Source organism: Melozone crissalis, unplaced genomic scaffold (genome assembly GCF_028551555.1).
Source record: "Melozone crissalis strain CALT ecotype California unplaced genomic scaffold, PUWL_Pcris_2 ptg000004l_1, whole genome shotgun sequence".
Lineage (NCBI taxonomy): Eukaryota > Metazoa > Chordata > Aves > Passeriformes > Passerellidae > Melozone > Melozone crissalis.
Window position 1 is genome coordinate 26196526 of NW_026535782.1, and position 25729 is coordinate 26222254.

The following is a 25729-nucleotide window of genomic DNA, read 5'->3' on the forward strand; positions in this document are numbered from 1 at the left end:
CTGCTCTCCTGCTCTCCCTCCCCCCCGCGCCCCGGCCGGGTCCGTCAACATGGCGAGCGCCTCGTACCACATCTCCAACCTGCTGGAGAAAATGACATCCAGCGACAAGGACTTCAGGTGAGATCCGCCGCCGCCGCCCCTCCGCACCCTCCGCCGGCCCCGCGCCCGCGCTGCCCCTGCGGCCGCCTGCGCGCCGGCCCCGGGCCTGGTGCCGCGGCGGCCCGGGCGGGGGCAGGTGCCCGGCGGCGGGGCCGGTGCCGCGGGCCCGGGCTGTCCGCGCCGCCGCTGCGGGGCTGGGCGCGAATCTGCTGGTGCTGCCCCGGGAAGAAAGTTCCCGTGAGGGGATCCCCCCTCCTCGCCGCCCGTGAAGGACGGGGCGCGGCTGTGCGGGCACCGCCGCGGCCTCCGCGCATCGTGGGCAGAGATCTCCAGCAGGCGGGAGAAGCCGAGCCGCCCCAGCTTTGCTGACTCGCGTGGGGACAGGCGAGGGTGGAGGTTGAATTCGTGAGCTCGCAGATGCTCAGAAGCCGAAGGGAAGAAGCCCTGAGCAACCAGCTGTCGCTGACCCTGCCTGGAGCGGCAGAGGTCGGGTGAGGTGACCTCTCTCATCCCTTCCCAACTTCAAAAAATATGGATCCTGCGATTCTACGACTGGAAGCAGGAAGAGGTGACCATTAGGGCAGACTCAAGACGGTGCAGTGGAGGGCCACGGTGGTAAAGGGACTGGAGCATCCCCCTTGTGAGGAGAGGCTGAGGGAGCTGGGTGTGTTTAGTCTAGAGAAGAGAGGGGATCTTATATAGTTCTTTCAATATAGACCTGCATATAGTTTTTTCAAAGGTGGGTGCCAAGAGGATGGTGCCAGACGCTTTTCAGTAGTGCCCAGTGACAGGACTCAGAGGAATGGACATAAACTAAACTACAATAAGTTTCATCTTAACATGAGGAAGAGCTTTGTTACACTGAGGGTGGCAGAGCACTGGAACAGGCTGCCCAGGGAGGTCATGGGGTCTCCCTCGCTGCAGACTTTCATGCCCAACGTGCACATGTTCCTGTGTCACCTGCTCTGGGTTACCCTGTCTTTGCACACGGGTTGGACTGGATGATCTGCAGAGCTCCTTTCCAACCCAGATGATTTTGTGATCCTCAGCTCACATCCTTCTGGATGCTGTGTCTTTTAGACACTGGGGTTTTGTGCTCCTCATGTAGTTTGCTACTGCCCCTGTGCATCCAGAGAGAAATCCAGTTTAGTCTTATGGGGAACTGGATTTAGTTTTGAGTTCAGGATCTGTCACAGGAGCACTGCTTTTCATTGGAACATTTGCTTGCTTTGTAATAAATTAATAGCAGATGAAATGTGAAATTTCAGAAAATAAAATAATACAATTAAAAAACAGGAGAGATAATACATTTACGCAGGCCTCTGGCAAAGCATTAGGTTAAAAAGAATTACATTGTTTTGTTATTGAGTGCAATCAGAAATTCAAGTTTGAAGGTTTTACTTGTCTATGAGAGTATATCAATGCAGACAGGGAAAAGGCATAAAATACACTTGGTTTTTGTTGTTTTGCTGCAGCATCACAGTGCTTAGTTTATTATTAAAGTCATCCAAACAAGTCTCAATGTATTAAAATCTAAAGGAAAACAGAGATCCTGATATATAGATCTTTTGAATAATCTTGTTAGGTTTTGACAGAGTGTTTTAGCACGGGACACAAATTTGATATGGGATTTTTTGTGTCAATTTCTTTCAAATTTTAATAGCTTTATATTACCTGGAGAGTTCAGAGTAGAAATTGTGTAAATAAAATACTGATTAGTCTAAAAAGAGACAAAAAAAATTGCCCAATTTCTTTAAATTGTTCTGAAACTAGACTGAAACATTTTTTCCTCTAAATGTTACAAGATTTTTTACTATTTTCATACTAATTTGTTTTTGTGATTAAGTGAAATTTCCATTTTGTACTTATGGGGAGGAGGATTTACAGTAAGTTCCAGTGGATTTGTGATACTGATTTTTAGGAGTTAAAAACTTTCTGTATAGAAGGGCTAGGTTATACCTGTCCTGTGCAATTGTAGCAAACACTTTTTTCCTCCCAGCTGTGTGTAATTAAAACTTCTTGTGTAGTTCCTTTAGTAGAGCACACTTCAGAAATTCTGTTCTAGTAGCTTTGAACAATTTTGAAATTCTCAAATGTTAAACAAAAAAATGTCTTAGCATAGATTAAAATCTAACGTTGCAAACCATAAAAAAAAGTGATGGTAGACCTTTACCAACTGCCTGTTACGGAGTAACATTTTATGAAACTTTATGTGTATTGTGTGTTTGCATGATGGATAAAATAGTATTTAGTTTCAGTAATTATAAGTGCATTTGTTCTTTGATCACATCTGTTTGAATAAGGACAGTGTAGTTATCCTCTTGATACCAGGGAGCAGAGTGTAAAACAACCATTCAAGTAAGCGGTCTACTGTAAAAAGTAATCCTCATTTTTCTTGATAAACTGACCTGTCCCATGCAGAGCTGGAATATGTACTTCTTGGAAGATGTACATACTTGTGATTGTGTTGTCCACACAGAAGCCTGGGCATAAGTTCTAAAATGGGCAGTCAGGTAAGGTGGCAGTTTGCAGTCTGGCTGTGGGAGGAGGAGTGTCCTCCCTGCAGCAGGAGAGTGAGTGCTCTGAGTACAGACTGGGAGCAGCTGCTGACACGCTGCCTGCTTTGCACCAGGTGAAGTTTGATGTGCAGGTAGGGTGAATTGTGACTAAAAGTCACATTAAAGCTACTTAAAACTATGTTTCTAAATACCAGCAGCTTTACTAGTCTAAATATACTACATACCAGTCTCCCCACCCCATTGTGGTGTTTGGGTTGGTTTGCAAGTTTCAGCGGAGAAGTCTACCAAGAGAACCCTGTTGTGGCTGCATGCAGAGGCTGCTGGTGCACCTCAGCAGGATGTGCGTGCTGTGCTTACTTCAGGAACTGACAAGAGAGTGATGAGTGGACAAGACCTTCTAAGGCTAGGAAATAGGAGCTATTGGCCAAAGTTTTTAAGAAAAGGAGGTAAATGCAGCAGTAAGTTGGAGACAGTTTTTGGGTGTTCTAGTACTGTGTGACTTCATGTATATGCTTAAATTAGGTCCTGTCTGTTATCTTCACTTACCAAGTAGCCTTTTTCATTACTGTGCTTAAAAGCTGATGCTTTGCCTCCCCAGCCTGTTTTTGTGCACATCTGGTTCCTGTCAGACTGCAGGCTTGCTTCAGCGGGACTGTTGGAGTGAGTGAAAGAGGGGTGAGGTCTTACCTTAGAAACACCTTGAGACCATTAGACTGGAATTATTAAAAGACAGGACAAGTTGAGGTCCGTGATGTGAGGTTAGGCATCTGCCATTTGTGATGCTTATTAAGATTATGCAGAGTCTTGGCTTTTGTTTTCAGTAACAAGTAGTATCTGGCATGTCAAGCTGCAGGGATAACTTTCCAAGCATGACCTGAGCTGAAGTGATGTCTGCTTGAGGCTGATGTGCCTGAGGTCCAATTGTCACCCTTAGCTGTTTAAATACAAACCCTTGTTTGGAGTTTTGAGTGGGGGTTGGTGTCAGTACCGAGGCCCGTGGGATTTGTAATTGAGTAACACATCTGTATTGCTGCTTCTGAGAAGAGAGGGCACTTACAAAAGAAAAATGGATTGTGAAACAGACTTCCGATTGAAAAGAAACAGAAGGCATAAAGGCAATATTTTTGGAAAGTAATTTTTCAGTATGTTCTTCCATTGGTAGATATTGACTGTTATTAAATAGTAAATTAATTGATATGAAGATGATTTGATTTGCTTGATCTCTCAAGAATTAATTTTGTTCTTCACTGTGGCACTCTGTATTGAGGGCTGGATAAATGTGATCAGCTCTGTTTTCTGGCTGTAAACAAGCTAGTCTGTACAAGGCAAGAAAATGAAAACCACATGGAACATAAGCTTAACTTTTATTTCTCCCTTCATTAATTAAAGTTTGGCTTTTGTGAATTTTATGGGAGAATGTTTGAGAAACTATATTTTTCTTCTTGGTTAAAACTTGTTTTAAAACAAACTCAGAGCAGAGATCAGTTTTTTTTAAACAGTTATAAAAAAGCTTGTTTTTTACAACATCAGCATAGCTTATGAAAGGACTACTTAAAATCTGTGAAAGTGTCAGTTTTTCTTTGTCGAGATCATGTGCAATATAATGTAAATGCTGGAAGTAAAATATGTAGTTGTTCTCGTAAGAGAAAGGTGATGACCTAGCTCAGTTATCATTTTCAAATAGTTTTTCTTCCTTTCTGTTTTATATGTGCTACTTGCATCACAAAACAGACAACAATAACTCAATGTTAAATGTGATTTGTTTGATAACAAATTATGGAAATGAGAATTTTGAATCCTAAGCACTGTGAATAACCCATATCCCTTTAGCAATAATTATTTCACATCTTTTGTCAGGTTTATGGCTACTAATGACTTGATGACAGAACTTCAGAAAGATTCTATCAAGCTGGATGATGACAGTGAAAGAAAGGTGGTGAAGATGATTTTGAAATTATTGGAAGATAAAAATGGTGAGGTACAAAACTTAGCTGTCAAATGGTAGGTATTCTTTTTTTTATGATGTAAAGAATTGTATAATGACTGAACAATGTAAAGCACTTTTGTAAACTCAAAGGACCACTGCTTCACAAAATAATTTTGAAATTTATGTCCCCAAAGGAGCCCTTATTCTTGTAGACTACCTGCCTTAATGGTTGTAACATGAAAAACTATATGTTGTTGACATTGGGGATTAATATTTGGGGTTTCAGGCACCAAATAGCACATGCAGTCCCTGCTGGAAGTGTTTGAGTGATGCACTTGCTCTTTGGTGCCAATTCTTGATTGTTAAATAGGTAGAAAAAGCTTATAATTCAGTGGCAGTTGCCACATTGATGCTTGATGGTGAGACCTTAGATGATGTGCAGGGGAAGAATTGTAGTATTAGAGTTGTTTTCAAGCAGACATGAAAACATGAAATGGTGAAGATGTGGCCTCGGTTATCAAAGTGGAACTTACCTTTTCACTAGCATTCAGAATGCTCTGCTGATGGTTTTACAAGCTTTACAGGGACTGTAAATGTTTTATGGGATCAGGGTGCATTTACTTGCCTTTCAGAGACTTCTGTTGCTTCACTGCCCTCTCTTTCTCATTTTATTGAGCTTTACATATGGTGTGACTTTTCCAGAGCACCCTTTGAAGAGGTGCTACATTTCTTATGGCTTTTTGTTCTTGGCCATTCTGATTTTTGTGTGCTTTAAAGCGGGCCTCTCTTAGGAGGCATATAGTGTTCCTGAGAATGTTTCTTGTTTGTGAGCTTAGGGTTTTTTTTTAATACTCCATATACACTACTTATATTCCATGAGGTATGGATTGGAGTAAACTTGGAGCTTGAGAAGTTTCACATTGTGACTAGCCAAGTTTGGTTTAGCTCATTATTCTTTGTAGTTTAGCCCTGTCAGACTAGCAAAGCAGAAAAAGCCTGTGTGTACCTCTGCTTATGTACTTAGAAGCAGTGTTTGCTTCAGCTTCTGAAGTGTTGTAAGTGATGGTAACCAAAACCTTGCACAGACAAATGGGTGTTGGAATGTCAAGTTTCAAGCCAGATATTAGCAATTTTAGGTATATTAGCACTATAATTGTCACTACTTTTTCCCTACTGTCACCAAGGACGCAGTGTTTTTAACATATGTCTTACTCCTTTTCATAACAACACAAAATACCCTGTTTCTTTTTAATTCAAACTTCTGGAATATCTGTTCCTTATGTTTTCATGATTTTGAAACTGATTGCTTGTACTCAATCAGAAGAGCATATTGTTGTGAAACTTGGCTCAGGCTTAGAATTGTCTTTGTATGCAATAGCATTTTATGGAAAAGTTATGTTTTAGCATACGTTTCTAATGTAAATCCTAAAGTTGTCCTGAAGTTTAGATTAATTCACATAGAGACATATGTCACCATCTTTAATGGCAGTGTTAGAATGTAGGGTCTAAAGTACAAGTAATGCTTACTAAAACGTTAAAGAAAGATTGCAAAGGGAAGAGAATGAGAAAATAGATGACTTCCTGTGTGTGTGCACATCCTGTTCTTATTAGTAGTTCTTCAGTTTTTAAATTTACTTTGATATATTGATAAAACTCTTGGATTTAACTAATATGACTGAATCTCTTTCAATTTTGGAGTGTTTTTGAGAATTCCAGATAATGTTAAGGAACAGTGTTACATTTACTTTAATGGGACAAGAAACATAATAGAAAGTTTTCAGGTGAATTATGACCATCTCTGTAGAAGGTGGACATGTGTACCTTCTGGATCATATCAAGTTGTGTTTATTTTTGGTTTTGTTTGTGTCCCAGTCACTTGCAGCTATGCTTTGAATACAAAAAACACCACTCTTTTAGAGTATTCTCTTCTTAAAGCAGCTTGTAGTCAAAATACAGTTCATGACAGTTTTAAGCCTAATACTACTGCTGCTTCCTGTTTGCTGTTCTTGTACTCCTCGTTCTTTTTCTCACACTGCTCTTTCCCTGGTTTTGTGACAGTCTGGTTTAGGGACTTAGTTTTCTTCTGGCTTATTGCTTTCCTCCTGCAGTTTACCTGTTGATAGAAAAATGGGCAGGGTGAAGCATGTGAGAGGCTGAACACTACTAAGCTTTTTAGTTTAGGTTTTTTTAGTAGGTTTTTTAAGACAGTTCAAGCTGATCTGAAATCTTCCATCTGCCACAACACTCCATGTAAGACTGATTCATTGGGAAGTTAATTTCAGCCAGCATATTTTTCTTGGCTTTTTAAATTTTAAATATTTTGTGCTCTTGTGTATTTCTGTTAAGGATTTCTTGGCACTTCCAGCTGAGGAAAGCATAAACTGTCTTTCGATCTCTCTTAATTTAAATGCTGTGGTGAACATTAGAGACTGTTAGCAGTAACTTTTATCAGACCCTTGATGACCCATTGAAGTAGCAATTCCCTCTCATAGAAAGAGGATTTAAGACAGCCCAATATTCTTTTCAATCTGCACTTGAGATAGATTTTTCCTTGAGGAAGGGAAAAAGGTGTTGGAGCTTGTTAGGGGAACTTTCTTTACAGGTAGATCAATTGAAATGCTCTGAATAAAACTCTTGCATAAGAGTCACTCTTTGAAGATTTGATTCTCGAGGTCACTGAACCCAGCAGATTTGAAACAACTCAGCGCAACCATAAAGCAGTATTTATTTTTAGGTGAGTGTGGCAACAAGTGAGCAGTGTTCCTGGTTTTGCCTTATCCACTGCTCGCTTTCATGCTTGAGTAAGAGGAGATCCATTGGTAAAAATGCTGATGAACTTTTTCCTTATTATCTCTACAAAGCACACTGGTGATTTTGTTCTTGCTCCTTTCAATTACATTATGCTTGTTTGGGGCAGAATAAACCAGGTAAAAGCAAAGCAGAAGTCAGTTTTTGGGTTCATTGGTATTTGAGTAGCTACTTTGCAAAACAGTTGTCCAGTTAATTTTGGAATAAAAGTGAAAATTAATGAGCTGCATTAGTAGTCTTGAAGTAAAAGTTGGCCTGCTGTAGTCTTTGACCCTACAGAAAGGAACTGAGTTTTATTTGTTAAGCTTCTTACTGCAGGCAGTAGATGAAACCTATGTCAGTAATGACAGGTTGTTTACCCTGTTTTTCTTAACTGCATGTAAAATATTAAATGTATTTTTGTTGTCTCCAATTTTTGAAGGAATGATTTATGATTTACCTGATAGTCATTGGCTGTTTTACCATCAGCCAGTGTGGAAAAGGCTATTCTTACAGCATATCCTTAGTTTATAGCTGTAAGATAGTCCAACATGGCATCCTGTGCACCTTATGGCAGCAGTAGTTGCACTGCCTGTGGCTTGATTAAGATTATGTCCATGAGGAGTAGTCAAGCAGTGTGGTTTGTCTAAACGTAGGTATAGTGTTGGTATCGCTTGTTCCTCATTGCTGATAATCTTTGTAATGCTCTGTTGGCCCAAATTGCACATTAATTGTTTCATGTGTTCAGTGTTGCAGCTTAAGGATGAGCTGTTTCTCGTTTTGAGCACTTTGATATTCTGCCATTTAAACCTACAAATAGAAATTTTTATTGATTCACACTGTGAAATCTTTCCTGAACCCAGTAAGAAGTCAAACATACCCAAATCTATCTAGAGTGAAAAAAGAAGGTGGAATTAAAGTAAGCATTTCAGTGCTTCCTCCCTGTGGTGCTGCAGTTTCTCTGCATTTATCAGAGTGACTTCTCTGGGCAGTAGTTCAATGTAGGGAGCTCTCTCTGACGCTGAGAGTCTGAGTCATTAGTGTGAGCAGGATGATGCATGTATTGGCTGCTGTGTGGCTGATCCAGTTCAGCAGCTTTAAAGCACTTTGTATGCTTTGGTAATACACTGCTGCACATCATGCTATACTAGTGATTTGAATAATGTGGTTTTTTTTAAATTTGTGAATTTTAATTCTTCCTTGTAAATAAATGTGCTTATTCCATAGCTGTTAAAATATGCCAGTTGGAGATTATAATTGATTATGTGTTGGTGTTCAGCTTCCTAATAAAGAGCTATGCTATGAGCACCTTTATTTCCAAATGTGTGTAACTTAAAGGAGCCAGTGTGTTGCTGTTTATTTCCATAGGCAGCTGAATGAGCTTTTTACTTTGAGAGAACCTAGACACAAAATATTGGCTAGTAAAAGGAAAAGATCAAAGATCACTTAAAACTATGCAAAATGACCTTCAAATGTGTAAAATACATGCTTAAGTGCAAAAGCTTTGTGGTCAGAACTGATTTGATACAAGAAGGTTATAGTTTACTTTCAATTTCTGATAAGATTGATTTGTAATCTCAGACTAATAATAAGGTCTATAAGTGATATTTACTGATTGTGAAGGCCAGAAAAGCTTGAGGTAATATTTTGTTATATTTACTTCACAATTGTTATATCTGATTTGCTGAACTAATAGGTTGAATAAATAGGACTGAAGATGCTGATTCAGGTAATATATGGCTTAATACTTCCCAGAAACTGTAATTTATAGCGTGTGTTAATATCATTCCAGTGGTTTGGTCATCTTTAAAACATTAGCAAAAAAGTGTTTCCGATTCTTAGCTGAGATGAATCTGATTGACTGGCCTTTACTGTGATTATTTTAATTACTCATAGGCTGCATTTTGAAAAATAAGCATATTTAAATCAAAAGAATTCAGTAGTTGTTCAACAGTTCAGGTTTAAAACAAGGGATTTTTAACCTTGTGTACTGAAGTCTGTTGACTGAAACACACAGGTAGTTTCATTTCTCTGGAGTACTATGGAGTCATTGTATCTTAGGATTCTACAGGTTTCTGTTCAAGTTGATTTGTGCTTGTGTTGCTTGCAAAACAATTTACTATGCACCAGGAGTAGGTGCATGCAACAGTGCTGTGAGTAGCCACTGACTGACAGTGGTGTGTATGAAGAGAAACTCTATATATAGATGCGTCAGTGAATCATGGTGAAGGCAAAGCTTGACTGAAGAGTCAAATCAAGTTGTGAAGAAAGCTGTGAGCTTTTTCAGCAACTGGAGAAAATGTTTCAACTGCAGACAGGGATAGCTTGATGTATTTGTGTCTCAGATAATTATTGGTAATAATTTGTGTTAGCAGATGTTTGTGTACAGATTTAGCAGTTTTTAAGTTAGAGGCAAAAAGTCTTTACCCGTATTAGTGTTCAGAAATTATTTTAATCTTTAATAATTTAACATAATTGAAGCTGTAAAATGAGCAGATTAGATTGTGGATATGGTCCTCTAAACCCCTTCCTACTCTCAGGGATTTAGTGGCTGTAGAGATAGTTTAATAGAATCTAAAGATTCCAGTACAATGCCCTTTCCCTAAATTAAAGGGTAGTGTCAGGTTAGGGCATGAGGTCTGACTGCTTTTAAGGAAGGGATCTCTGTCAGAACTGTTCATTTCTGCAGGAGCTGCTGAAGCAATTGAGAAACCATCCATTACATCTTCATTTCTGTGCACTTAAAGGGCTTCTCTTTATGCATTTGATCAGATACCACTCAGTATCTCAACTAAGAGTTCTCTTGAGATTATCTGTATGCTGTACTTTCTAAAAATGTAACCTCAAGGTTGTTCTTGTGTATTTATTTTAAGGTTATATATAAATCTCCATTAAATACTCTCCAAATTGAATAAATTGCAGTCTTTCTGAATTTGTGGCATTGGTGTGATTATAAAGCATCAGTTTCAGATGTCTGTGCACTAGTTTGACTAATGTCAAATTAGTTCCAAGTTCTGTGCATTAACAAAATGGAGCGAGTTGCAAGTGATACTTCAGTGTCTGTTTTTGGCAAGTGTGTTTTGCCTTTGCTGCCTCTCCGCCCACCCTTCCCCTTCCCCTTCCCCTGCTCCCCACTTGTATTTTCAGCAGGTTTTACCACACGAGTACCCACATGCGTGGGTAAGGAGAGAAAGAAACCAAGCAGGTTATGGTTTGTGAAGGAAAGCATGGGAAGTGCTAGGTGTGATTGCCTTGGGAGTTGTGTATTCCTGGGTGTTAATCCAAGTGTTGTGCCTCAAGTGCAGGCACTGTTCTGAGTTCATGGGAGGTAAGGCCTTGTGAGCGTGGCCATCGAAAGAGGAGCTCCAGGTTTGCCTAACATGGTGACAAACCCCTGATGGCAAAACTCTGAACCTTACTCTGGTTACTATTGTGCAGCTAGTGCTTGAGTGCAAGGGCTTGCTTGTCCATGTCCTATTCCTGTGTGCTCTTGCTTTCTGCCTTTTGCTTCTGATGGGCATTTTCTTATAATAATTGGGTCTTGCCCCTGTGAATTCTTGGACATGGAAAAAAGGGTAACAGCAGTGGGGTACATACAACAGGTTTGGGGATGGAAGATGCCTTTGGGTTTGTTTTACTGCATAGAGCCATGACTGAATCCAAATGTTGTATAGAATAAAGATGCAGTGATTAAGAATGTTGTTTACTTGTTTGTGAATTATGCGGACACTGATGGTCAAGCATGTAAACTGATGGCTCTGGGTAGGTTAATTTTTGTTGTAAATCCTGTTGTGAACTGAGAAATAAAGAGGGACTGTGGTTTTGAGACTGAAGCAGAACAGCCATACAAAATGAATTTCCAGCTCCAAATAAGAAACATGTACTAAACAAGTGTTTTGTTACTAGATTTATGGAGGCAAGTTATCAGTCCAACCAGATGAGGGTTTTCAGTTTTTAAAGTTCTGCTTTGTGTTGCTACCAAAACCAAGCTGAAGTTTATTACTTGAATGCAAAATACTGAAATAATATTGTTGCCAATTTAATACTCTTCCCTTGTTTATACAGTCTGGGACCTCTGGTGAGTAAAGTGAAGGAGTATCAAGTGGAGACCATTGTAGATACCCTGTGTACCAACATGCTTTCAGATAAAGAACAGTTACGTGACATTTCAAGCATTGGTCTTAAAACTGTGATTGGAGAACTTCCCCCTGCTTCCAGTGGTAAGGCATTTTGTGCTAAAGACTTTATGTAGTTGTATCATTTACTAATTCAAAAAAATTTAAAAAGCTGGAGGTTTTAGGGAAGAGTTTCAGCACTGGAAATAGTTTCAGTTAGGGTAAAAACATGGCACAAATACCCTTTGAATTTCTCCTTCTCTGACTATATTGCCAAATTTTACTAGTTTAAGAACATATTTTTTACTGAAGGATTGCATTAATGTGAAAAACAAGTTCAGAGAATATGAACTTCAGTATAACAAGTTGTAAAAGCTTCTATTTTAATAATTGCCTGTTGGAGCACATCTAGGCTGTAGTAATAGCTAAATCTCATCTTGGTCTTTGGTTGATAATAAGCTTTAAAATTGATTGCAACTCCTGTATTTTTCCTTAACCATCTGATTTCTTGTCTCACTTTCTAGGAATTGTTTTGGGAAGTACGTTGTGCTTCTGACAGTTGCCTGTTAAATTAGTGAAAGTCTTACCTGCAGGTTTAAATGAAGGCAGTCTTTCCTCTAGAAGAGACACTAATGTTGATCAGCTCATCAGTTAATACCATTACTTTTTTACTCAAGTGCTTTTTAGATATCAAAGTGTAGGATATGAATGAAACTAGAGAGTAATTAACAAGGCTTTGGAAACTACATTTTTAGAGACTGAGGTCTCGTGAATTTAAAAAAAAAGCTTGGATTTTAATATCCTTTTTGAAAATTGACATGTAAGTCTTGCTTCTATCAAGCAGCAGTGAGATGCATGAGCTTTACATAAATAACTAATTTTAAGTCAGTTGTTTTAAGCTTTTACTCTTGTGTTTGCCTACACAAAACAAAAGATTTTTCGGTGGAGGTGAAGCTCAAACAAAAATGTAGGCAAGTCTTTCAATATAATTAACATTCCTAGTATAAAAATAAACAGCATGTTATTTCTTTCTCCCAACTCAAACACAGATTGTTCTCTTTTTCTTAGCCTCCATGGTAACACATTAGACTGTCCACTTGTTATGGTTTAATTTTAGTTGTAGTTAAAAATGAGCCATAATATATATAAACTAGATTTACCATAGGTTGGAGTGGTATTCACTTCACATTAAAATTTGCAAAATGTGACTTGAAAAATTTCATGCAGGTGAAGATGAGTACTAACCACTGGGCAATCGTTACCATGATAGGAGTTCCTTCTCATAATTACTTCAAACAATGTTAGACAATTAGAGGAATGGGGAACTATGAAGTTGTTATAAAGACATTTTTACTTATATTTTAAAATACTTCGGATATAAATTTTCCCACCTTTCTCAAATGTTTCAGTAGTATTTCAGTCAGGTACTTAATTTTTAAGTAGCTTCTTGTGCAAAATAATTTTATTTTGCCACTTTTGTGCTTTTCCTTACCATATAGTATATACCTTCATTTTTACTTAGACTCCTTTCATTTATTGCTCTAGACTTGTTGTGACTTTCACTTTCCATGGCTTGCCCTTCCAAAAGCAGTGCTCTGTTGTGTGTACCCTCTGGGACAGGAATCCTTCCTGCTTAGTATGTTTGTACATAGATAGTTTTTCAGCTCTAATGCAGAGCATACATGACATTAGCAGAGTGGCTGTTTAAGCTTGTTTTGTTGGTTGGAAAAAGCTTCTTTATGTAGATTGGGTTGCTTTCCATAGTCACAAAAATCATCTCTAGTATTAAAAGGTGTATTTTTAAAATATTATGGAAATGCTGAGGTTTTGTTGTACTTTCAGGTTCTGCATTAGCAGCTAATGTTTGCAAAAAGATCACAGGGCGTCTCACTAGTGCTATAGCCAAGCAGGAAGATGTGTCTGTTCAACTGGAGGCACTGGATATCATGGCTGATATGCTGAGCAGGTAAACATCTCTCTTCTAATGTGCTGGTGAATGCTCATAAATACTGCTTAAATCTTGAACTTCAGTTTTCCAGATGTTAAAATTAAATTATTCAAAGTCATATGAAATAATATGGTAGTGTTACGTGTACATGAAACTTAATTTAGAAAAAAATAAGTGAATGTACTGTAGATAATTGGTTGATCAATTACTATTTAACATTCTGAGAACTGTGGTTTTAAGCTTATTTTAATGTTTGTCGTTTTGAAGTTATGTTTTAAACTATTTCTTCTTTTAGCAAGTTCTAAAACCTGAAATTTTAAACATTTGGTTGGAATGTTTGTGATGTTTGGGGAATTTTTGAAGGATTGTTTTACAGTATATGAACAAAGTTATCTAGATTCAATTGGTTTTGAGTTTGTGTTTTGTCTGTTTTAAGGCAAGGAGGACTGCTTGTTAACTTCCATCCTTCAATTCTGACCTGTCTGCTCCCCCAGCTGACCAGCCCAAGACTTGCTGTGAGGAAAAGAACCATCATTGCTCTTGGTCACCTGGTTATGAGTTGTGGCAATATGGTTTTTGTTGACCTCATTGAACATCTGTTGACAGAACTGTCTAAAAATGATTCCATGTCAACAACTAGGACCTATATACAGTGTATTGCTGCTATCAGTAGGCAAGCAGGTCATAGAATAGGTAAGAAAAATATATAAATTATCTTTTACTTTGAAGTTTTTCCGTGAGAGTAATTACTTAGCTAATTTTTTTATCTTACCAGGTGAATATCTTGAGAAAATAATTCCTTTGGTTGTAAAGTTTTGTAATGTAGATGATGATGAACTACGAGAGTACTGCATTCAAGCCTTTGAATCTTTTGTTAGGAGGTAAGTCATTCATGGGTACCTATTTCAGGCTTTCTTCAGATCTAGTAGTGTGTCATTTGGTTGTAAGCTGTCAAGAGACAGCCTCCTTCCTACAAATTACTCTTGCAAGCTTTGAGCTGGAACAGTTCCTTTAGCTATCTTGTAACTCAGCTCTTAAGCAGTGTATTATGTCTGTACAAGCTTTCTACTGTGCCATTGCTACTTGTGCAAACAAGAGGTGGGAAGTACTCTGATAATATTTGTGTCCAGTAGTGGTGATAAAAAATTGGTACCCAAAGGCATATCTGAGTCCTTTGCAACCTTCCCGTCTAGCAGATCCTGTTACAAAGTGGCATTGCCCTTTCTGACCTTCCCTTTGAATTTCTGTAGTTCAGAGGGATGCCTTGATGGTGTCTTGGCTGCTCTCTCCAAAGTACAGCATGCAACAGAAAATCTTTTAAGAATATTTTAGTACTTCACAGTAATTTGACAGTGATTGTATTTTTATATTACACAGGTGTCCTAAAGAAGTTTATCCTCATGTATCTACTATTATAAACATTTGTCTTAAGTATCTTACTTATGATCCTAATTACAATTATGATGATGAAGATGAAGATGAAAATGCTATGGATGCTGATGGCGGTGATGATGATGATCAAGGTATGTTCTCTTTTTGATTTGGGGGAGTGGATGAGCTTTTGATCTTGCACCCATCTGGGAGAATTGGTGTAGATGGTAATACTCCTGAGTACCAGCATTTTAATTCAAATTTTGTAGCTCTTTTAAACATGGCTAATGAACTCACTTCCTGGAATAAAAGTATAGGATGTTGATGCTGGAGATCAATAATTCTGAGTGGGAACATAAAATACAAGACAAATATTTTAAAATACCTGAAAGGTGGAAAAAGCCAGAAGCATGTAGCATGATATAAATAAAGTGAGAACATCAGTTAATGAATTGAAAATACATATACTGCATGGGAAAGGCTTCTCACTACTTTCCACTATAATATATTGGTACCTAATGCATAAAATCAGAATAGATTGAAAATGACTCAGTATTTTTCAGTAGGGTTGAAGTGTTTCAGACTGAAAGGCATAAGGTATTTTATTGTTAATATGGTGGCAAGCATTGCCAGATATAAGCTTTGTGAAAACTTGGACACACAAGTAATCTGAACTGAGGGCATAAAATTGTCATTACTTAAGGAAGCAGTGAGCTGTAAAGCTGTTGCTTTAAGACCTGAAAAATCTATATTGCTTATTTTATGCTTTTTGTTATTTTTGGGGACAATGTATAGTTTGATTTACCTCTAGAAAGAAGCAGACAGAATCATTTGTTGAATCTTGATCAGCTAGTATTCACTGTTGCTTTGTTGCCATGAATAAAGGATATGCTTTAAATCAGTAGTCAGGCTGGAAATATGATGGGGAAATATGATGGGGAGCTCCTTTTCCTACTTGCAGTTTAAATTAATATGTGTGGGGGGGTAACATGAAAAAATTGGCTGAGAATTACAAGTTAGGCTGTTTAGAAGGCTTTTTGTGTGTGTGGTTTTTAACGTAATTCTGAACCTATTTCTTCGTGTGTCTTATGCAAAGAACCCAACTTTTTAATTGTTTAAAAGTGTGTTCTTTTTAATTGTTTAAAGTAAAACTTGATGCTTTGCTTGTCTAGACTTGAACATATGCATAATTTATTTTTTCAAGGGAGTGATGATGAATATAGTGATGATGATGACATGAGCTGGAAAGTGAGACGTGCAGCTGCTAAATGTCTGGATGCTGTGGTTAGCACACGACACGAAATGCTTCCAGAATTCTACAAAACTGTATCTCCTGCTTTAATAGCCAGATTCAAAGAACGTGAAGAGAATGTTAAAGCAGATGTTTTTCATGCATATCTTTCTCTTTTAAAACAAACTCGACCTGTGCAAAGTTGGCTTTGTGATCCTGATGCAATGGAACAAGGAGAGACACCTTTGACAATGCTTCAGAGTCAGGTTATTTGTAAAGATTTTTGTTATCTTTGAGAAGACATTGTAAAATTGCACCCTATTCATAAGGATAGTTCATTCAATGTGCTTTGTCCTGTAGTAGTAGCATAGAGAGCAAGCTGGGTAAAGTGGCCCCAAAAAGTGCAGCAATCTTAGAAACTGAAATTGACTTGTACAAATGTGCTTATTTAATTTAAGTTGTTTACTCACCTGTAAAAGTTGCATGTCCTATGTCATTTTAGCCACATTGCCAAAGCAAAAGTTGCTTCCTGTGTTCTGTATCCAGACATAAGATCAAGATAAAACTTTATCTGCTGCAACATATTTTATTTGCTGAATAGAAAAGATAATGCTGGAAAAGTTCATCTAAGTGAATTATTTAGGTGACTTTTCAATTGTTGCTCTCTACAGTTTTATTAATGCAGATCACCTTTCAAAGCTAAATCACTTTTTTTTAAAAAAGCAATTATTTTGAATCTTCATTTCCCAGTGTTTCTACAACTTTTCTAGTTCTGTAGAGAAATCAGGGGGATTAGGATGCACATATTTCTTTATATGCCTCCAGTGATCAATAGTAAAAGAAATGCCAGCTATTGAATCAGTTAACAGATGTGTGATGATTACAGGTTCCCAACATAGTTAAAGCCTTGCACAAACAGATGAAGGAGAAAAGTGTGAAGACTCGTCAGTGCTGCTTTAACATGCTTACTGAGCTAGTAAATGTGTTACCTGGAGCCCTAACACAGCATGTTCCTGTACTTGTACCAGGTATGAGAAACACAGCATGAACTTAAATACTTAGTAATAAATGGTATGGGAAATTATGAAACATCAAAATATTGACGTCCCGACTGTGTTTTTTGCAAAAGCTTTGAAGTGTGGCTTCTGTTGAAAGAAAATGGCAAAATAATCAGCTATTATGTGTATCCATATAAATATTTTAGTCATATATTTCCATTAATCTTGAAGAGAAGATTAAAGGTTTTTTCTTCTTTATTAAAAAAAGAAGTTAATTTGATTCTTAATTACAAAATCAAACTGCCTTCTTTTCCATCTGAACAGAGAAAAATATTTTCCATAGTTTAGTTTTTAAAACTTAAAATGTTGAAATTTGAAGTAATGGTGAAAAGTAAGATTGAAAATGTTAAAGGTTCAGAGTTTCTGAATGACCCATGTCATTTGAGGGAGATAGCTTAAAAGCTAATTGATTGAATAAAGTGATTAAAGGAGCCTGGAAGCATTCAGAAACATGGGGAACCAGAAGGTGTAAATTCAGTATAGCTGCCTTCCTTTGGAAATTTTAAAGTGTTCTAGCAGACACTATAAATACCTGCCCTAAAAATACATTTTTTGGTTTCTTCCAGGAATAATCTTTTCACTGAATGACAAATCAAGTTCTTCTAATCTGAAGATAGATGCTTTGTCCTGTTTGTATGTGATCCTCTGCAATCATTCTCCCCAAGTCTTTCATCCTCATGTTCAAGCATTGGTACCTCCAGTTGTAGCTTGTGTTGGTGACCCATTTTACAAGATAACATCAGAGGCACTTCTGGTTACCCAACAACTTGTAAAGGTTATTCGTCCTTTAGACCAGCCTACTTCCTTTGATGCTACTCCTTACATCAAAGATTTGTTTACTTGTACAATCAAAAGATTAAAGGCTGCTGACATTGATCAGGAGGTGAAAGAAAGGGCAATATCTTGCATGGGTCAAATAATTTGTAGCCTTGGTGACAGTCTAGGCACAGACCTGCCTAGTACACTTCAGATCTTTCTAGAGAGACTGAAGAATGAGATCACTCGGTTAACTACTGTGAAGGCAATGACATTGATTGCTGGTTCTCCTTTGAAGATAGATTTGAGACCAATCCTTGGGGAAGGAGTTCCTATTCTTGCTTCTTTTCTGAGAAAGAACCAGCGAGCTTTGAAGCTGGGCACTCTTTCTGCGCTAGATATTTTAATTAAGAATTACAGTGACAGCTTGACAGCTGCCATGATTGATGCAGTCCTGGATGAGCTTCCACCTCTGATTAGCGAAAGTGACATGCACGTATCACAGATGGCCATCAGTTTTCTGACAACGCTGGCTAAAGTATATCCTTCCTCCCTGTCAAAGATTAGTGGCTCCATTCTCAATGAACTTATTGGGCTGGTAAGATCACCCCTACTTCAGGGTGGAGCACTTAGTGCCATGCTAGAATTTTTCCAGGCTTTGGTTGTGACTGGTACAAACAATTTAGGCTATATGGATTTACTGCGCATGTTAACGGGTCCAGTGTACTCCCAGAGCACAGCGCTTACTCACAAGCAGTCTTACTATTCCATTGCCAAATGTGTCGCTGCCCTCACTCGAGCCTGCCCTAAGGAAGGACCGGCTGTCGTAGGTCAGTTCATTCAAGACGTTAAGAACTCGAGGTCCACAGATTCCATTCGTCTTTTGGCTTTGCTTTCTCTTGGGGAAGTTGGGCATCACATTGACTTAAGTGGACAAATCGAGCTGAAGTCTGTAATACTGGAAGCGTTCTCTTCTCCTAGTGAAGAAGTCAAGTCAGCGGCATCGTACGCCTTAGGCAGTATTAGTGTTGGCAATCTTCCTGAGTATCTGCCATTTGTCCTACAAGAAATAACCAGTCAGCCTAAGAGGCAATACCTCCTTCTGCATTCCTTGAAAGAAATAATTAGCTCTGCGTCAGTGATTGGTCTCAAACCATATGTGGAGAACATCTGGGCCTTACTCCTGAAACACTGTGAATGTGCAGAAGAGGGTACGAGGAATGTTGTTGCTGAATGCTTGGGCAAGCTTACGTTGATAGACCCAGAGACTCTGCTTCCACGACTCAAGGGATACTTGGCATCAGGTGAGGAGTAGTAATGCACGTATGTGTTGGAGCAGATGGCTCTATGATACCTGTTAAAAATGGATCTAGTTTTTCAAATTACTTGCTTAAATGTTGTGCCTTGACGTTTTGCTCCCTTCCCCCAACAATGGAAGGTTAAGGTTTTTTGTGTTTACTAGAAGTTGTTAGTCATACACAACAAGAATTACTTGTGTTCTGCTTTCAGACATTATATTTCTGTTAACAATGTTATGGTTTATGTTTAAGACAGAGCTGTAAATTGAAGGAGAAGGAGAGTGGGTGACTAAGGGACAAATTAACAAAACAGTTGCAACATTTTGACCTTTTCGTGTCAGCTATTATATTCCTAATTTTTAGATAAGAATTCTGAAATTCTTAAGAATTAGGAAAGATTTTTGTGCATAATGTGTCAGTCTCATATCAAGAACTGTATTCACGTGTTTTCCTCATGTGCTTCTGCTATAAGGGGGAGAATTTTTTTGTAGGCCGATGTGTGATCATAAATAATCTGTTTTAATAGGCTTATTGCTCACATTTTCTATAGGAGATAACATTACATGCTTATTACAATGTTATGGTATTTTTCCCCTGTTTAAAATATTCTCTCTGTAGGTTTATTTGAATTACATGTTGCATTGCTAGCAATAAATAGCATTTCTTGTTTGCTGTTTCTTAAGAGTATTAGAAGTCTAAGAGGAATGAGTGGCATTGAGCATGATTTAGATTCTGTTGTTGTTCTGTTTTAATCTTTCATGTTCACACTTTTGTTTTATATTAGGGTCCTCATATGCTCGAAGTTCAGTGGTTACTGCTGTTAAGTTCACTATTTCTGATCATCCTCAACCCATAGACCCACTCTTGAAGAACTGCATAGGTAAGTACTCCACTTATCCTGACAGCTTCTATGTTTTCACGCAAGAGAATTACAGTTAAATTTTCTTTTTGTGTTACCAGAAATAAGTATTTTGAAGATACTAGAATTAGCTGTTAATGGTAACTGTTGGAAGAGTTACAAGATATTTCCATAGTAGCCAATTATTTCTATTAACACGAATTTATTTGAATTCTGAGCAGTAAAAATTATGTCATTAAAAATTCTATGTATTGACTTTGTGATGGGCAAAACAAGAAGCTAATGCTTTTAGTAGGATGAGATCCAAAAGCTTTCCATGTTTTTGCCAAATTATATCAGTTTGATTTAATAAGATGTACTATATTTACCGAGAAATGTGGTCTTGGAAATATTTGACATTCAGCCACTTAAGACATTATGCTTGTGTGAATTATTCTGACTATTACCAGGTTTTGAATTGTAAATATAGGTTGTTATGATTCTGTAGTGCTTGTAGTCTGAAAGCATTTGGAATTGTGTGTATTTTTATACAGGAGTAAGGTAATCAGAGCTTTCAGTGTAACATCAGTATGACAAAGACTTTTGCAATGCTGTGGCTTTTTTATTTTTGCATTTTTATAACAAAGTATTGTAGATTTTTTTAGAGATGTTATGAATGTTCTATGCTTGTTTAATTACAGGTGTAAAGATCTGTAAAAACATGATCTATGCTTCTTAACCTAATAGGAGGAGAAAGATTTAAAGCATAAAGTTTTGTAAAGAGCAAGGTTTTTATTTATAGGGAAATGAAGTGAGTTTACTGTGTGTTATTTTCATCACTAAGCTTTTTTGTTTTCTAAGTAATATATTCAAGAATTATGTTTGTAGGTTTTTCCCCTTCGCCTTGCCCCTTTGGTTTCTGGAAATATTTATTGATTATTCAGTCAAAAAGCTGTCAGAATCTAGTACTTAAAAAACCTCAGTCATTTTGAGTTTTGTAACCCAGTTTTTTGGTGGGTGTAAGAGTCACTTTGTTTGAGGATATATTCTTGCAGCCATTTATTTTTAATACAGCTGTGTTAGAGAAGTATAGAAGAAACTAATTTAAAAATGCCCAAAGGTAGGGGGGGGCATGGGAGAGGTGGTGCTACATTAATATATACTGAGTAGGCCAATTCTATAATAATATAGGCATTCTCAGTTTATGCCAATTTTAGGGTTAAAAAATCAGTTATATTGGTAGTTTCCTTGAGAGGTGTTCTGGAACTCCTGAACTGCAGAAATTGAAATTGGTTTTCCAGTGCATATTTTGAGAGAATTTTAATAAATGGAAAAAATGAAAGGTTAAATGTAATTTTCATTAATTTACATGAAAAGAAAGTTTATAAGTCATTGTGATGGCAGTTTATGAAGTACTATATAACAATTATATTAATAGCTTTCATATGATGATAATTAATTCTTTATTTGTGTAATCATGCTGAAATAGCAGGTATCTGTTACATTAAAATAACTCCTGCGCTAAGTATGTTTTTTTCTAAGTTTAAAACGAAGCAAAAATATTTTAAAAGTGGCAAATGTAAAAGATCTTCATAGGTTGCTTTCTTTGTGTGTGATTGCAGGTGATTTTCTGAAAACTCTGGAGGACCCAGATCTCAATGTCAGGAGAGTAGCCCTAGTGACTTTTAATTCAGCTGCCCACAATAAACCATCTTTGATAAGGGACCTCTTAGATACTGTGCTTCCTCATCTTTACAATGAAACAAAAGTCAGAAAGGAATTAATCAGAGAGGTAAGATAACTGAGAAAAACAACGCTAAACATGTAAGTAGGTGATTTTTTAAAAGTGTATTATTTAACTTTTTTTTTTATTCACTGACAGGTGGAAATGGGACCATTTAAGCACACAGTTGATGATGGGTTGGACATAAGGAAAGCAGCTTTTGAGTGCATGTATACTCTATTGGATAGCTGTTTGGATAGACTAGATATATTTGAATTCTTAAACCATGTTGAAGATGGCCTGAAGGATCACTATGATATTAAGGTTAGCTGTCATTTTCCTCTGTGAAAGCAGTGACTGTCAAAATATTTCAAATAGTTAATAGACTGAAATGGTGAAAATATTACTTCATATGCTTAAGTACTTCACTACATTTGCCATTTTAATTAAAGTGTGACTGTTCAAAAGGTTACACAGCATGGTGAGAGATATATCTCCATGTATGTGCCAGGCATAACTGTTGCTGAATTGGGTTTTTCCTCACCCCAGATGCTGACCTTTTTAATGCTGGTGAGACTGTCTACCCTTTGTCCGAGCGCGGTGCTGCAGAGGTTGGACAGGCTCGTTGAACCTCTGCGTGCTACGTGTACAACTAAGGTATTTCAGCTTATTTAAATGCAGTGGTTTGTGTATTCTTATAGAAATATAAATGAATTTGTGTTTAAAGAATACCTTTGTACTGCTGCAGCGTTTCCTGAGTTACAGTTGATAAGCTGCAGTAGAGAGGATAATTAGATTAGAAATGAATGGATCTTTTTTACAAGTGTTACATGTATTTAAATTACAGATGGAGAGAGATTTGTAAGCTTCTTTTAAAAAATCCTCTGTTTCTTTGATGCATTTTCTTTTGTTCCTTAACAATTCAGCTGCCACTTGGGCAACTTGTAAATCTGAAACTGGAACACTGAGGGTTTATCTCACTTCTGATGATGATGTTGTTTCAGACAAGCATTTGGCCGATAAAGGCAGTGTAAAGTAGTGTTTGTTTTGTTAGACTTTTTGGCTAGGCTTCTGTTAGAGATTTTGTCAGTTACCCCACCTCTTCTTCATTTATATTACAGGATTATTAGATCCTTGTAGTTAGTCTCCTTCCATTCCTGCTTGGTCTTGATTCACCTGCATGCTCTGACAGTCATTTATTGTCTGATTTACCTTGCTTTTCATTACTCTAGTCTGCTTTATTTCACATAATGAAAATTGACTGCCTTTAATTATAATTTATGTTTGTAGCACTGAAATATCTTAGAGAATAACAAGAGAAGGTTAGGCAGTTATTCTAATGAAAGTCAGCTTCTTTAAAAAGTTCTGTCCTCTGGAAGCTGGGAGTACTCTGATAATAGCAGTTTAAAGTAATTTACTGACCTTACTAGCTTAAAGGCTGGCTGCTATAGTTGCTTTGATTTGGCAGCTTACAACCTTTTGCTGCTTACCTTGCCATGTCAGAGCTTCAGTCTATTTGTAAACTGCTGGTAAAAATTCTGCTAAAAATATTTTTGGGGGTATTTTTTGTTTGGTTGGTTTTTTTTTAAGAGCATAGATAATTTTGAGAGAAAATACGTTTTTTTTTAAGGTACATTTTTTAAGATTGTATAGAAGGATGGTTGAGTAAAGTTTCAAACATATTTTCATTTTTTCTGTAGGTAAAGGCAAACTCAGTGAAACAGGAGTTTGAAAAGCAAGATGAACTAAAGCGATCTGCTATGAGAGCTGTAGCAGCACTTCTAACCATTCCAGAAGCAGAGAAGAGTCCATTAATGAGTGAATTTCAGTCACAGATAAGCTCTAACCCTGAGCTGGCAGCCATCTTTGAAAGTATCCAAAAAGATTCATCATCCACTAACTTGGAATCAATGGACACTAGTTAGATGTTTGTCTAATGGGGACCATTATGTTGAACCATATGATGCACTGAATTGACAGGTTATGAGTAAGAAACAGAAAAAGTATCTAATCTACACATTGTTCCACTTTATTTACTTTTATGGAGACAGTTGGCTTTTCCCATAATTGCTTTTCTAGCATTTATTCCAGAAATGTATTTCCATAGTCCAGAGTTTAACCGCTCTTGTTTTAGTGGATTTGGCCACATTTGGGAATTAAAAAGTTGACTCATGGTGTATGGAAATAAATTCCAACATCCATTTGCCCTGTAATGTTTAGGATTAAAATGTCGAAATTTTGTGACCATGATTTTTTTTTCTTTTAGTCATTCTTTCTACTTGTAAACAATATGGGGGGAGGTGGGAATCAAGTGTCCAGGTGCACCATGTTTTTTGTATAACTTTTTATTCTTTTTTGTTTCAGCTTCATAAATTGGTTTGGCTGGCAGATGAATTATGTGTAAGATTTATTATATTAAAAAGAGAGTTTGGGCACAGTTCAAAAAGAGCAGACATAAATGTCATTTTTACAGATGTGGGGATTAGAAAACCAATATCCCTGTTGTGCACACTAATTTTGCATGAGCAAGTTTACAAATATATATTGTCTGTAAAACAGCATGTGCAGTTTATTCGTAATGCAAGTTAAAATAAGTTCTACTGTATCAGTGCAGTTTTCAGGTATTTTGACATACAGGCCATTCAGACAGGAAGGGATGAATGAAGGTTTGTTGTCTTAACCTGGCTTTTTAAAATGCCAGTAATATGACCCTGCAGATATTCTTACAGTAAACATGACAGTTTCTGCAGTTTTCATGGGTTTTCATTCCCAAAGACTGAATCCACTGGAATTAAGGTGGACAAACCGTGAGATTGGAAGGAAACAAGATGGAGGTAAAATGAGCAGAGACAACAAGAGCTGCTCAGTGGTTCCTGAACTCGGCATTCAACTTTGCTTTTATTATAAAAGTATGAAGGAAGTTTCTTCAGTGGATTCTATCTCCTATTCTTCATCTGACAGCTTTTGTTAAGGCACTAATATATGGTGTTACCTAGACAAGTGTTGCCAGACCATAATTTTGTTCTGGCACGTGGCACCACCAGTAGGCTGCAATGCTGCAAGTGCCATACAGTATTCTGGTGAGACAGGAAACAGGGAATGGCCAAAGGGCTGGAGAGAGATAGAGAGCAAACAGAAGAAAACATTCCTCTGTGGATACAATAGGATAATTTAGAAATGGACCATAACTGGAGAGCTGGCAGTCCCACAATAAACTGGATTTGGGAATTTAATAACAAAATGATCAGGGACCACTGCCTCATTACTTGTTTTATGCAACTGCTTAGTTGTCTTTTTTTCCCAAAGTCAGATATGAATTTGAATTTTTTTAGTTAACTGGTCTTTTTTAGCTAGTTTGATATTTTGGAAACCTGTTATGTGGGTACGTGGCATAAGCTGCTACGGGACTGAAAATGCATTCATTTTTATGACCTCAGAGACAGTTTCCTGTGAGCATTGGGGCTCGGGGGCAGATCTTCACCTTACATGCTTGCAGCTTGGGAAAAGCAAAGGAGATATTGGTACATTTTACCTTAATAGAAGGACCTGAACAAAGAAGTCTATGAACTCATTCAATAGTAACAATTCTAATGCTGTAGAAATTTTTGAAAATGTAGCTTTCTCTGTCTCCAAAGTCTTCATACTAATGTAACAATTGTCTTCTAGAATTAGAAATAAATGAGATTAAACATACCAACATATCTAAATGTCATGAAAAGGAGTGGGATGACTAGAGAGAAACCATACAGTAGAAAAATCACTGTGAATTAGGTATATGCTATCTTACTGTATAAATCATCTACTTCAATTGCAGCAATATACAGGCCTCCTAATTAAGAATCTGTTGTACTAATTAGTTGTCAGACTAATCTTTGAACTTTCTGTGTTTTCAAAGTATATTAAAATGTTTTATAGATCTAAAGTTAGATGTGAGAATGGTATGATAAACATGAACCATGAGGCTAAAACAGGAAAAGGGAGTAGGTGACAATGGTAAGTGAACAGAATATTTGTAGTTGAGAGATCTGTGTGTGCTTCTGCACTACCATAACAAACATG

General features: G+C 37.4%; 1 protein-coding gene across 1 annotated transcript; it reads left to right on the forward strand.

Moving 5' to 3' along the window:
* Positions 1-25363, forward strand: CAND1 (cullin associated and neddylation dissociated 1). Its single transcript, XM_054271879.1, has 15 exons — positions 1-117; positions 4476-4619; positions 11398-11552; positions 13290-13413; positions 13832-14088; positions 14171-14276; positions 14773-14918; positions 15971-16263; positions 16884-17025; positions 17622-19115; positions 19894-19989; positions 21570-21739; positions 21830-21994; positions 22220-22327; positions 23371-25363. The coding sequence occupies exons 1-15, from the start codon at positions 50-52 to the stop codon at positions 23593-23595; spliced, it is 3693 nt and encodes a 1230-aa protein (XP_054127854.1). The 5' UTR covers positions 1-49; the 3' UTR covers positions 23596-25363.
* The last annotated feature ends 366 nt before the right edge of the window (positions 25364-25729 follow it).